Here is a 14,597-nt window from a genome sequence, read left to right as displayed (position 1 = left end):
ACAAAAAAATATGCTGCCACTTATTTTTTTATGGTTAGTTTGATGTTCAGGTCCAGGTTTATTTATTAATTAGCCCCATTTTGAGTTCAGTGATCCACATTCATTGATTTAGCTATCAGCTTCTGCTCCAAACTGCCGGTTTTTATATCAGCCTTTAAAATCAGTCTAGCGCTACATGGAAGCCTAAAACCACCTTTTATTAAAACATCACTTCGTCCGTCTTCTGCACATCAACCATTACGGTTCATTTAGATGCGTCTAAACTCTGGTCGTGTATCTTTAGGTGGTGAAAGTGGACGCTGCTGGCATTAAAATGAAACATTTTAAAAACACTTCAGAGAGCTTCGTTGGGAGTTTATTGATCGGTGAATGGTTTTCAAGAGAGTGCAATATTGTGGAAAATGTAATGCTATACCATAAGGCAACAAGTGAAGGCTGCAGATTTGTAATAACGCCGGGGATTTTGCATTTCAATTTTGAGTATTTCACATTAACCATGCAGCACAGATGATATGGAGCACAAACCAAATAAATTATTGAGCCAAGACCGAGGTGCCAAAATAAAACACTAAGAGCATCATCACCTTTATCGCCTGTCCACAGCACAAAGTCTGTCCTCCAGCCAGGGGGAAAAAAGTCTTTAGGTGTGCAATTCATAGGCAGGCATAATTTCTGATCCGTCAGTCGAGCAAAAATAATTACACAGCTACTGAAGTTTGCAGTTGTGGCGGTTTATTAAAGTGTCAGAGGAGCGCATTATGCAGAGAAGCCTCCCAGATAAAGAGACAGCTGTCAGTCAGAGAGGAGAGCGGCTATTCATTCCAGAGACATAATCAGGCCACGAAGCACGAACATTTCCCTGCTCCTTCAGCAGCAGAACGCCACAGCTTCCTCTTATTTTCAGACAATATTTCATGGAGGAAATCATGCAACACATGGGCTTATTCGAGGCAAAGTTTCATTCAACTCATGCAAATTCAGTTTAGTAACAAAAACTGCAGAAAGGGAAAGATCTAAGAGAAGAGAGTAAGTGGTGTGAAAACTGGCCGGCGTCCACGGCGGGAGTGAGACGTACGGCGGTTCTTGAATTAAATCATGGAATGGACGTCCAAAATACAACATCTATCCACGTCGAGCACCATTATGGGTCTCAATGAGCATTATTACATGAAATGGGGGCTGCGGCCACAAAGACAAACAATGGATCCAGAGGGATGAAGTGGCCCCCGCCGACTCAGCGGCTCCTCCTCGACGACACTTTGCATTGTGTCCCGCCTCCCTCTCCTCCCCCGCCCCTCCTCCCACCTACTGCCCTGCACCTTTGTCTGCCCCCCCCCCCCCTCGCGGGCCCTTTTCTTCCACAATGTCGTTAGTGTGAAAGCCTAATAAATTACCGACCTCTCCTGATCTCATCAAACGCGGCGGCCTAACACATAATGGAAAAGGACCCGAGAGGGGGGTGAGCGGCGGGTCAAATCGTTGCGATCGTCTCCAAATGTCCCGATTCAATTGCGTTTTAGTTTTGAAAATCTAAACAAGCATTCAGTAGAACGACGTCGTGTCCTTTAATACGTTTTTGTTTGTCGTGAGTTTACAGTGCGAGGCCAAAGAGAAGCCTATCTAAGTAATAAGCTTCTACCGAGGGTCAATGTCTTCATGTTTTGAAGTAAAGCTTCTGAAATATGTATTAAATCACCAGAGGGAGCAGCTGCAGACTGAGAACCGGAATCAGAAAATGTCAAAAATACAATTGTTGTATATAATAGACTGAAAAGGGGTTCACGGTGTGTTGATGTCCTCTTTTAAGTTATAAATGCTGCGTCAATAATAGAATAGTACTTGTATCGGTTTTGAGTGGTTAAAGAGATGCAGCACACAGAGATGATAGAGTGAAAAAGGTTTATTTTTATTATTATTATTCTGATGGCATTACTTGAACACACTGTCTACCCTTTTATTCTGAAGGTCAAGGGTCCCTTATCGAAAGTCCTCTCCTCCCCATGAATGCATTTGGACTGTGCCCTCCTTCAAATATATTTTTTTCTTTCTTCCAGTTGCTGTTTTGCCAAATTTAATGCACTTCATCTTAATATATGCAGACGCATAAGAAATTATGAATGAATCCATAATAACATGGTTGGTATAATTATCCTTTAATGTTGCATATCAATCCTCTCACACAGATGTTCACATCAGTGTTTTTCTTTATGACATCCGCTCAGACATTCAAAAGTGCCTTATAATGTAGATTATGTTATTGTAGTACTTTTCTCTTTCTATGGTGTACTTCATCTCTGTATTGTGCTTCTTGGTGTTATTTATTGATTGTGTTTTATCTTGTTGTGTAGCACTTTGGAAAACCTTGTTTGTTAAAATCGTGCTGTGGAAATAAAGTGGATTTGGAGAATTGCATGTTTTATATCCCACAATAACTAATAACCAAAGACTGTAAATATATTCTTAGATTACAAAGAAAGCTGATTTAGAGCTTAAGAATTTCACCAAGCATCTTGTTTTTTTGAGGGTTTTTTTTTTGCTTGCTTGCTTGTTTGTTTGTTCGTTTGTGCTTGTCGCCCAAGGCTGAAAGGGTGAGGGACATGTGACCACTGTACCTCTGTTGTAATTACATTACATGTACTCTCTTTTGTTGGTGCTCAATAAAACATTTATAAAAAATGTTAAAAAACAATCTAACCAAGCATGTGACGCCAATTTAAATCTTATCCACATCCACACATTTTGGCCGTAAAAAGACAAAAAAAAAAGACAAAAAGGAGATGTTGATGCTCGATGTCGAGCCCTTGAGGTGTTTAATGCATTCATGCTCACATGGTGTCTGTTCTAGAAGCAGCCACTTCCTCTCAGTCGTGATTGTGTTATCCTGCAACCACCTGCTACCGACCCGACACACAAAAACACATTTATTTCCATCAGACTGACCTCTTCGATGTTCACATGGTATTTCCATACGGCGGCAGCAGCAGGGCTCCCGTTATATGCAGCTCCCATATTAGATTGTGGGGCAGAATTTCACCGGTTAATACGATTAAATTTGACATAATAGTTTGATCAAACGGTCCTCAGAGTCAAATCAAGGGCTCTCCGTGTTTCCTTGTTGCCATAGCCGTTACCTCACAGCAGTAAGCACAGTATAACATAATACAATTATAATTGCTGCACCTTCACCTGTCACTTTGATATTTTTCCATTACAGAAAAGAAAAACACAAAACCAATATTATTTTTTATTTGACCACTAATGAACTTCTTCTGTTACGGCTCAATATATTGTTCTTTTTCCCAGCTGAAATTACCCGATGGTCTGCGTTTCTGCAAAGTCTGGGAGAATAAGTGTGAACTCAGCTCCCACATTACTTATAGCGGCCACAGTTTCATTAAGATTAGACCGGATCTGCAGACGGGATATAAAATAGCAGCTCCGGGGGGGGACTGAGCGCGTGCCACATGAGCCTGTGAACAGTATGGACTGAAATAAGTCATTCTGGACATTTGCTGGCATGGCCTTAAAAACCGGCACGGAGCCACAGAGGATGCTCACCTCAAGAATGTGCTCACGGACAATTGTGCCAATTTAAGAGAGTAAACAAGTCCACAGAATTCTGCGCAGGCTGCACATATCTCCTCGCTCCCCGTCTCCCGGCAGACGCAATGTGTTTTTTTGTTTTTTTTACTGGCTTACCCAAGTCCCCGGGATGAGCTAACTGCCATTGCTAGGCATTACATCATGATGGTGAGTCATGAAGGGAGATTAGGAGTCAGTAAAACAGGCAGTTTAGCAAAAAAAAAAAGGTAAAGTGAGATTATCATTTCTGGATTGCAGGAAAAAGCAATAGTTGTGTTAATAATGTGCACAGAATAATCATCTGACAATAATCCTCATGGTGGTCTCTGAGTTCCGGAGGCTAAATGATGTCGGACAACTTGGGTGGCCGGACGTCCCGGGACGTGATGGTGAAATGGGTCTGACCAGACAATTATATACTGACGTTAAAACGGCACAAACTGTTGGATTCTCCCGCCCTAATGGGCATCATCACCCAGCTTTGCGATACATATTGGCTGCAGTCCATTTGGCAGATTTCTCACAGCAGCAAGGGTGAGAAAACACTTTTTTTAATGGAGTGCATGCTGGAGCCCAACAGATGTACTGTTGTTTCTCGTAGAGGATGGTTTGTTCAAAAGGTAATATCGATATCAGGCAGGGCAACCATATTTGCCGATTTGCTTATGAATTTGAAATTGTATTTTATCCGAGCACACACACACACACACACACACAGACACACACACACACACACACACACACACACACACACACACACACACACACACACAGATATAACTGTCTCCCCCTGACTCAGTGCAATAACGGACTTATTGCAATACGGACAACTGTGCAATAACAAAATAATTGTATTGTGTTTTTCGTTTTTATATTAATATTCTGAAATTATTATTATTATTATTTATTTATTTTCTAATTGGGTCCATCCGGCGTCCATCCATCCATCCACCCACCCACCCACCTACCTACCTAGTACCTACCTACCTACCTACTTAAAATGAAAATGTGTTTAAAACAGCACAATGCCATGAACAAAACAAAAACAAAGGATGGAGATGAGTAATTACCAGAGCAGCCAATCAAGGATTAAGATTAAAAAGAAAACAGGTGGGACGAGTCAAGGCCCAACTGAAATATAACAGCAGCACGAAGCAAATAAATCCACTGCAAAAAGTGGGGGAAAAAAACATCTCAATAAGTGAGACACAACCACAATGAGTTGTCACTGCACGCATGTTAGATGAGGTGTAGGAGGAAACGAGCTGCCTCTCCAGGTGGTTTGAAAAGCAGGATTTCACAGTAGACCCCCCCCCCCCTCCTCCTCCTCTTGGAAGGCAAATAAAGCAGGTGTGATATCAGCTCTTACACCTTAAACTGCAACGAGTCCCCGAGCTGCAGCGCTGCAGCCGAGAACAACACAGTGCAACGGTGCTTCCCAACAGGGTAACACACTAAAGACGCACCACGGGGCCCGGATAAGAAAGGTCACATATGAAGTCCACGGGCGGCGGCTGAAGTTCTATTCCACCTGAATAACAAACACATTCAGAATCAAACGGCTGCAGCAGAAGTGGCAGTATCCCATGAGCCACATCTGTCTCCTTCTGCAGGTAAAGCGTGACAGTGCAGAGGCATTAGGCATGTCTAATTGGGAGGGGGATGGGTGGCTCCGTAGGATGTACTACCATCAACCTGTGTGCAGCGTATCCAGGTGTGTTGATGACTTTTAGTCGTCATTTTCCATCCGGCTCAAAAGATGGCGGGATACTTGGCCTCGCAAGACTTCTTCTTCCTTTGTGTGTTTCATTCAAGGTTCATCTGGTCAGTTGAATACTTGTGTTCACATCCCAGACATCCCATCATCGTGTCTAACACAGCTGCCTGCGCCCAAGCGACTAAATCCACCAACACACGAGCGGCATGTGCATGTTTTGTCATTTGGCTTTCCCCTCATTGATGTGGTGATGTTCGTGATGTGTTCACATGCAGAGTTCAGCGTCCGGCCTTCAACCGGACAGGCCTCGCCACGGGACCCAGATGCTTGTCAAAGGGGACTCTGTGTGAGGAACGAAGGAATAAAGCTTGGGCATGGAGAGGATAGCTCATGTGAATGTAGGTGATGTCGGATACCTGTGATGGAGGATAGTGCTCAGTGTGTTGGTTTAATCCACTATAGGTTGGGTGGCCTTGGCCGGCTGCAGGATGAGTGACAGGGGTGTTGGTTGAGGATTGTGCTTCCAGTATTGTTTTCTTGAGGGCTGGGTTTATGGCTTTATTAAGGTATTTTTCTGCAATGATTTGGTGTCTTTGCTTGGTTTTGATTCCTGTTATAGTGTAAATGTAGTGATTCCTGATGTAGTTGGGGAGTCGGTGAGCAGGTTTGACTCTGTGTGACCTGGTGGTCACGTACAGGGCTTCACAATAATGATCGGCAAAGATACAGTCAAAAACCCAAAAAGCCTGCTTTGCTGGAGACGAGCATACGCCCACGTGTTCAGCATCAGCACCACAGATCTACCTGAGACACACGGATGACATCACCGACGTCTTTAGTGGAACAAAAGCATTAAAACAAGCACTTGTGACGCTTTCTGCACTCGTGACCCACGATTCATCATTAAGAATGCAGATTGTTGGGTTCCGTCATGCGTACGTGTGATCTGCAGAGGAGTTTCTATTATTACACGACGGCGTTATCCATCCCAGCGCGTCTCCCTGCGTGGGATTGCTGAAATCAGGTGAAGCGCTCGGTAAAAGGATGTAAGAAGCATCTTTGGAGTTTTGTAACACAACTCGCCGAAGTGACTTTGACTTTCAAAGGCGAGAACCCGCCATCTGTTCACCAGTGCAGTCCTGGGGGGGAAGTGGGCTAAGTAAGACTGGTGAGGGATATAAATAAAAACTGGGCCCTCGTGCTAACAATAAAAGAGAAGTGGAACATCGATACAAACAGCATCTCTTCCAACGGCAGCCTGCTGCTTCTAGTTCTCCAGGTAGTTCAAGGAGGAGGACGGTGTGGGAGGGGGGGGCGTCATGCTGGGATTCTGTTAGGTCGGTAAAGTCGTACATCGGCGTCCTCGCCAGACTCGGCAGCTTCACTAAAAACAGAGCTCAGGGGAAAAACGATGCTGCGTGCCAAAGTCGAACCTGTCGGGGTTCTGATACAAAAACAAGGAGAAAGTAGTGCCTCAGCAGACAACGATCCATCCACCATCGCTGTTCGTAGGTTCTCAAAGTGGGGTCCGGGGACCCCTGGGGGTCCGCGACTCATAGCCAGGGGTTAACTGGCCAAATTGAGAAAATATGACGGCATTTATATCGAGTTTGGTTTTATTGAAAAAAGCGACGGGAGAGCCAGACAAGCCAATTAAAGCCAAGCTGAAGCCACATCTGATTACAAAGCACCCGAAGGGCACAACACAATAATGTGTTTAAAGAGCGAGGAATACACCGCCAGAAAACACGGATGTGAACCTGGACACAACCTCAGAGAAAGCCCAGAAAGTACACAATCACACAAAGAACTCAAACTTCCAGCGGAGGTTCAAATATGTGTTACGATTATGAGGGGGTCCTTGGAAAATGTTCTCCCCTGTAAGGACCCTTTGCTCGAGGAGCAGCATGGCTACTAGCCAGTTCTCAGTAAATGTAACATTTTTTTCTAAATGTGAAGTACATACTGGGAGCTCATCTTTAATTACAAAGCCTCAACACAGAAATTACAGCCGCTTCGATCACGACAGCCCCTAGAAGTTAGTAAACTTGAAAGATGACTTCCATAAACGAGCGCTCGAATGCATTAAATCATGTCATGTAATGTAACCCCTTCCATGATGGAGTGAGTTTATTAAAAAAGACTTAACATATGAATGACACTTTCTCTTCAGGGTTAAATCAGCACGGCACCTTCTTTCAGATGGGCAACTTTAGCTCGGTCGTCACTTGAGAGCACATCATGAATAAGATCCGTAATAATAATAATAATACCGACATCTTTAAAATGTCATACGCAACAGTGCGCTGGAGGAGGCACCTTGCAGGGGAAAGGGATTTGCAGTTCTTGGTGTACATTTCCAGAGAGTATTATACCGTTTTTCAGTTTTAATTGACTGGAATGTTCAAGTGACATGAAGCATATGCAAACCATCAAACAGCGTGTTAGTTAGCGACTCTGCAGCTACGCACATGTTGACTTTTGCAAAGTAAAGCTGTGCTGATGGAGGGGGAAAAAAAAAAAAAACTCCTTCCAGGGCTGGAGGTTTGGTGGAAGAGGATGGGAGGGGGGGGGGCAGCCCCCATTCTGCATAACAAGCCCATCTCCTTCTGTTTTTTTTCCTCCTTTTCTTTCTGCACATTGAATTTTCCATAGGACGCCTCCATCGCTCACACAATACAAATCACTGGTCTCCATTCATGCACTGATTAATATGCAAAGACTGCCCCTCCTCATCTAACAGCCAGCAGAGTCATTCTCCACTCATCTGTTTGGAACTGTCTGCACCTTTTTTTTTTTTACTTCAGCATAAAGAAGAAAGTATGAGATGAGGAGAATTTATGAAATCCACAACTTTATGTTTCAACCTCTTTGAGTTTTCTTCACCTTCAAATAATGTTTAATCCAAAGATCTGCAAACTGTGCTCCTCTGTTCGTTTTGGGTATCTACAATGTTTCCTGAATAAAAATCAAAAATGTCGGGATTATAACCAAAAACATTCATAAAAGTCGTATCTTTAAACAAAACACACACAGCAAGCTAAAATATATGGAAAAGTAAGTAGAACATGTGCACGACTCACATCTGGCAACTAAACTATGACTGGATGTGAAATCACTTGTTTTTTTCTTCAAGATAATATATGTGTCGTAGTATGACGGCTGAATCTGAGTAGAGTCTGGAGGAGGTAAATCCGAGCAGCGGCCCGCACTGATGAGAAATTTAATCAACATAAACTGGAATAAATTGCTGCAAAATGTGCGCACGTCACTTCGAATGGAGCGTGGCTTTCCTGTTTCGACTACAGAGCAGAAGTTCTACTTTTATTCAGAGGGCAGACTAAAAAAAAAAACGCCTTATAATTTTCCCTTGTTTGGCTGCTTTTTCCAGTTCCCCCCCAAAAATAGCCTGTATTATTTTCATAGTGGCTTTGAACTCACCACAGCAGTTAAAGTCCCATATGCAAGCCATTTAGGAATTGTGTATTTTTCTTCTCCCTCTCGATGTTAAACTCTCTGTTTTGGAGCTCAGCTCTGCCCGACGCACAAAAACATTGTTTTACTGCGTGTGGACCCAGAGGATCGCCTAATTAGCTTCACAGTTCACATCGTATTGTTTTTAAGGATCCACAACAGCATGTTGACGTGCTCCGCTCTTGAACTCAAATATCTTGACTTTCATAAAAGTGCATATATGGGATGGCAGGTGCACGCCGCTTTATGAAGGCAGTTTTCTTCGCAACTGTCGCTGTTATGCTCCAAGGTGACGTTGGGATTAACAGTGAAAATCACGAGCGTATTCTAGTCCTGAAATAACTTCTGTTATGATATGACACTCATCTTATAAATACAATGTAATTGAATCAAATTGCTATTTCAGTTCTGAATTAAATGGAGAACTACAATTGAGGAAGTCCAGTTCGGCAGACTTTAAAAGTCATGCATGTATTACTCAGACACCGTTTCCTCCACTGTTTGTAGAAGTACACCGTTTCCTCCACTGTTTGTAGAAGTACACCGTTTCCTCCACTGTTTGTAGAAGTACACCGTTTCCTCCACTGTTTGTAGAAATACACTGTTTCCTCCACTGTTTGTAGAAGTACACCATTTCCTCCACTGTTTGTAGAAATACACTGTTTCCTCCACTGTTTGTAGAAGTACACTGTTTGTAGAAGTACACTGTTTCATCCACTGTTTGTAGAAGTACACTGTTTCCTCCACTGTTTGTAGAAGTACACTGTTTGTAGAAGTACACCATTTCCTCCACTGTTTGTAGAAGTACACCATTTCCTACACTGTTTGTAGAAGTACACCGTTTCCTCCACTGTTTGTAGAAGTACACTGTTTGTAGAAGTGCACTGTTTGTAGAAGTACACTGTTTCCTCCACTGTTTGTAGAAGTACACTGTTTGTAGAAGTACACCGTTTCCTCCACTGTTTGTAGAAGTACACTGTTTAGAAGTACACCATTTCCTCCACTGTTTGTAGAAGTACACCGTTTCCTCCACTGTTTGTAGAAGTAACGCACCCTAATTCACCACCTGCATAACTTACATAACGTACTTATTTTTACCCGACCCACGATCTCTTCCTAAACCCTACAGACTCGTCTTGTTACCTAAACAGGTTCTATGACTTAAGATATAGAAATCTGTCAATGCCTTGCAACAACATAACAAACTCAACAATCTAAAACTAGAAGGTCAAAATCATATTCAGGCATTAACTCCACATCCTTCAAGGGAGGAACCTTCATGTTTTATTTTTTAACTCCAGAATGGGGCGTGACTAATAGTTTCGTCTCCTTGATTCGCCTCCATCACCTTCCACTCTTTGACCATGGAGATCGCTGCAATAACACAAGGCCGGGAGCCGGTAACACACCAAACTCACCAGACTCAATCCATCTGGCTGGAGACAGGAAAGGCCACTCTGTCTAAAAAAGAAAATCATATTCTATTTCATCTGGCCATTATTCAATCTTTTCCTCTTTTTTTTTTTAAAAGGTCCTTATGTTTGTGTGACTCGACTGGAGATTTAATTAGCATTGAACTGGAACCGGAACTGGAAATCAATGAATGTAATTAAATTGCTCAACCTTCAAACTGCGTGTTACCGTCATTACCCTTTTAATATACCCGGGGCCTATCAAATAATGTGATCAATTTCTTTGAATCCCCCCCCCCTCTATGGCAAAAAGAGCAGAGCTGAGGCACGGTTGTCTAATTATCTCCCTCTCGCTTCCCTTTCACTTTCTCCCTCTCCCATACGAGGTGAATCGCGGGGGCGGCAGAATATTTTGACAGGATCATGAATCATATAGAAGAGGCAAAAAAAAAACAACATCCCGAACGGTCTTGGTTACACACCGCCTCCCTACACAACTAATAGTGACAGGTTGACTGTGTGGAAGGCAAAAAGGTGTTTATTTGGGAATAAATCTGTTTCATCAATAACCTTCTAAGGTGCATAGAGGTCAGTTGTGTGTACAGCAAAGGTGATATTCAAGCAACAGGTGTGCAAGTTGACACATTAACACGTGACCTCCCAACCGGAGAAGCCAACATTAGCATTCGTCCACCAGAGGGTACTAACAAGTGTATATTTAAACTTTAAAATGACCATATCTCAGCCACTCGGCCTTAATAACATCCATCCTTTAACCTCAAATCTCAATACCAGCCTCACGATTCCAGTATGGGTCACTTTTCTTTTCTTTTTTTATGAACAAAAGTTAAGACGGAGGCAAAAGAGGAAATGAATAAAGAAAGAAAAAAAAAAGAGGAAATGAATAAAGAAAAAGTGCAGACCTTTACAATATGAAAAGAAGAATGGTGAAATACAAACCCGAGGTTAGAATAATCATCCTTGCATATTCTAATTGCTACACTGTCTAATAAATGAAATGACTCTTAAATCAAACCACCACCCCCCCTCCAAGGACCCCCCAGGGGTCCTCAAACTCCACTTGGAGCACACAGTTGCAGTCTATGGAGAGGAGAGGAGGGGGGGTAGATGCAGGGAGGGAAGAAGGATGTGAGAAGTGGGGAGAGGTGGGGGTTTAGGGGGGAGGAATGGGTCCTCTCTCTACCCCCCCTCCTGCTCCCTCCTCCCCCCGCCCTATATAACCATGGGAGCTCTGGGATTGGATTCTATTGTATACATTGAATGACTATTCAGTCGTCCTCAATGGGTGACGAATTTGCTCCCAACCAACCAAATGAACTAGGATCAAATCAGCGCCCGGAAGGCTGTGTCATCGGGCTGTTTTTGCGCCTAAAAACGCACTGCGCTATTAAGTTGGAAACTCCACTTCTCCTATTTGGCGCAATGGCAGAAAAAAGAAAAAAAAAACACAGAGGTCACATAATGAAAGATCAGAGGTTGTTAACCTACAAAAACTGTAAAATCCCACACTGACACATAACGCGCGGAATGTTGTTTTCGTGCCAAATCCGACGGTGGCTGCGTCTAATCCGCACAGCGAATGGAGGAGTTTTTAAGCGCGTTTTAAAGAGACACACTATTATTTGAAAATATCTATATATATTCAGTGTGGTGAAACAAAGAAAGCATCCTCCGGGCAGCGAAGACGCGAGGAGACGCTCCGGGCACCGCATCCTCCTCGGTGCGTCACACGGCTGACCCGGCACGGACGGGGACGCCGAAGTGGACTTCAGCACGAGGAGGAGAACCGAAAAACAAGCAATGCACCGTGTGGAAGTTATTTTCACATCTGAACCGGAGAACAGGACACCCGTACGCGCTGGTGTGAGAGGACCAGTAAAAATAAATAAATTAAAAAAAAGCGCCCTGCATCACCAGCAGTCCTAATCTCAGCCAGCATCCGCTGCTAACCCTTTTATACCCGCACCATGAACCCGCGAGCCGGGGCGCAGAAAACCCGCAGCACGTGCGGGAAACAACGTTTCCTCGGGGATCTGGACCTGACACGGGAAACCTCCTCCGAGGTTTTGCGCGGAGATATTCAAAAATGCACCGAAAGCAAAAACGGCGCCTGATTCCAAACTATAACCTCGAGAAATGAAATTTAAATACACATTTTAATAAATGCGTCGCTGTTGGTTTTTCACGTCCGACACTCTCACTTGTTCGAGAAAACTTTTGGTTCCAATCGAGGTGATTTGCGCAGAGCAGCAGCCGTCCAACCTGACGCTGCTGGTCCGGAGCCGTACAAGGATGCCCGCCGCCAGCAGCAGCAGCAGCAGCGGGACCCGGACCGGAGGATGCTGCTCCCGGGGAAACCACACGGCCTCTCTTTTTTTTTCACATCCCCCTTTTTGGTGGAACATATGAATAAATAAATAACTCCGCTTCTTACCTGCACAGCCGACGAAAAACAATCCCCAGATGAGGTCCCTTATTTGAAGCATTGTAATGTGTCACAGTTATTCTCCCCGAAGAGCAGACGCACTTTGGCCGAGGAGCGAGGTGTCTCACTGACTGCGAGCGGAGGGAGGAGGAGGGGGGCACAAGATTTATCAGCCTTTTCCAGGGACAACAACTGCTGCCGGACGGAATTTTGGTCCTTGTCGCTACCCGTGTTCGCGGCACAATGAGTGACAAGCAGCAGCCGTAGCACGCACTCACACACGCACACTTACTCACACACACTCATGCACTCAATAGATACCAACACGAATTACTCCGCCCGGTAGGCAATACCCACACACACACATGCGCGCGCGCGCGCACACACACACAGATAGGGAGAGAAGAGGGGCGGGCTGAGGTGAATGCAGTAACAAAGTAGTGCGCGGAGCTGCCGGTGTAGACAGCAGATGGTCACCAGAGGCTCTAATTCGGATTAGTGACTTTACAATCCAGCTAACTAGGTTTGGAATCACACGGGGCTAGACAATTATTCTAAACCGAGGACTAATTAAAAGTGTAGTTCGGCAAAAAAAAAAAAAAAAATGTATTTATTTAGTAGGCTCATGATATATAGCAATTATTTATATTAAATATGCTGTTATTTCTGACACCAGGCCAGCATCCACATTAATTACATTGTTATTTTTCTTCTTTTTTTTAAAATCACATAATACATTTGAAAAATGCGTAGACTCGTTTATGTGGGGAAATTATAGCAAACATTTGTTTGTTTGTCAAATCTTACCAAATTGTGTCCTTTTTTCTTAATTCTGTGCCATTCATAAGCAGCGTTTCCAAATAATATCTTTGAAGAAACCGCATCATCTAAAAACAACAAGAAGTAAACGCAACATTGACATAAAACTTGACAAACGTCTTGTAAAGTTAATACGGCAAAGTTTACAAAAACGGTCTCATTTACACATCGAGCCAGTTCAGTGGAGAGCAACATCAGTGTTGCCTCCGGGTCTGAAAAGTGAAGCCAAAGTCAAAGTGCCTTAATCTTATGCTCTTTGAAATCACCAGCAGGGGGCGACAACTCCGGTTGACAAAAGGAGTCCAATTGGATGCAAGTCTATGAGAAAATTACCCTACTTCTCTCTTGACATATCAGTAAACATTGTAAATATAATTTTATGGTCTCAATCGCCTTCATCAAGTCTTCTTCAATGAACATTTAGGCATTTATAGTTGCATTTAGAGTAAAATAGACCAATAAAACAGAGTGTACGTTAGGGTGAAGCCACCTTGGGACTGAAAGGTCCCGTCCATGTTTTCATCTCACATCTTTAACCCTTTCATCGTTGTTTTTCAGTTAATTGTTAGCTTTTATGTTGTCTTAAATGTCTTAGTCAGCATTTGGTTGCACTTAGTCCACTTGTGTCAGTTATCTCTTATATGAAGTTGCGTTTGTATTAAACTGAATGTTGAGTCCTTAATCTGTCAAACAAGACTAGGAGAAACCTGATTGGTCAATGCACTTAATAGCAGATAAGATAAACTTCTCGACCTCAACGGTTATTTTGTTAAACACATTCAAATAAAATCCATCAAACCATCTCTACAACCTGCAGCCTGTCAGTCAGTCACCAGGGCAACACTGTTGCTGATGACGTGGAAGGATCATGTGATTTCCTTCCTGTTTCTGTTATTGTGGTGTTAGCACCTCTGGACATCATAGTCTGATATTAATAGTCTGTGTTTCACAAATTCTGCTTTCATACTAAGGTGAATAGAATGTCGCATAAAAAGATGTTTGATAAAATGTGTCAAACCTGAACACCAATTAAATGCTGATACACGCTGGTGGTGAAGTTATTGGCTGGAGCAGTCGACTTAAGAGCAACACAAGTGTTAGCAGCTAACAGTACTTAAAAACCCACACGAGAGATGCCACTCGATTT

General features: G+C 43.3%; 1 protein-coding gene across 5 annotated transcripts in view; it reads right to left on the bottom strand.

Annotated features, from left to right (window-relative positions):
- ncam1a (neural cell adhesion molecule 1a) overlaps positions 1–12,938 on the bottom strand; it is a 203,283-nt gene extending 190,345 nt beyond the window's left edge. For 2 of the 5 annotated variants that reach the window (XM_084028506.1, XM_084028507.1), the window contains exon 1: positions 12,641–12,934. In XM_084028506.1, the coding sequence (XP_083884632.1) occupies positions 12,641–12,692 (52 nt within the window). In that variant the 5' untranslated portion in view covers positions 12,693–12,934. Of the gene's footprint in view, positions 1–12,640 lie in introns of all 5 variants that reach the window. The other 3 variants (XM_084028508.1, XM_084028505.1, XM_084028509.1) reach the window with 3 other exon arrangements.
- Between the last annotated feature and the right edge of the window lie 1,659 nt (positions 12,939–14,597).

Source organism: Eutrigla gurnardus (assembly GCF_963514095.1).
Source record: "Eutrigla gurnardus genome assembly, chromosome: 15".
In the NCBI taxonomy this organism is placed as follows: Eukaryota; Metazoa; Chordata; class Actinopteri; order Perciformes; family Triglidae; genus Eutrigla; species Eutrigla gurnardus.
This window is presented reverse-complemented; position numbering and strand designations above follow the sequence as displayed.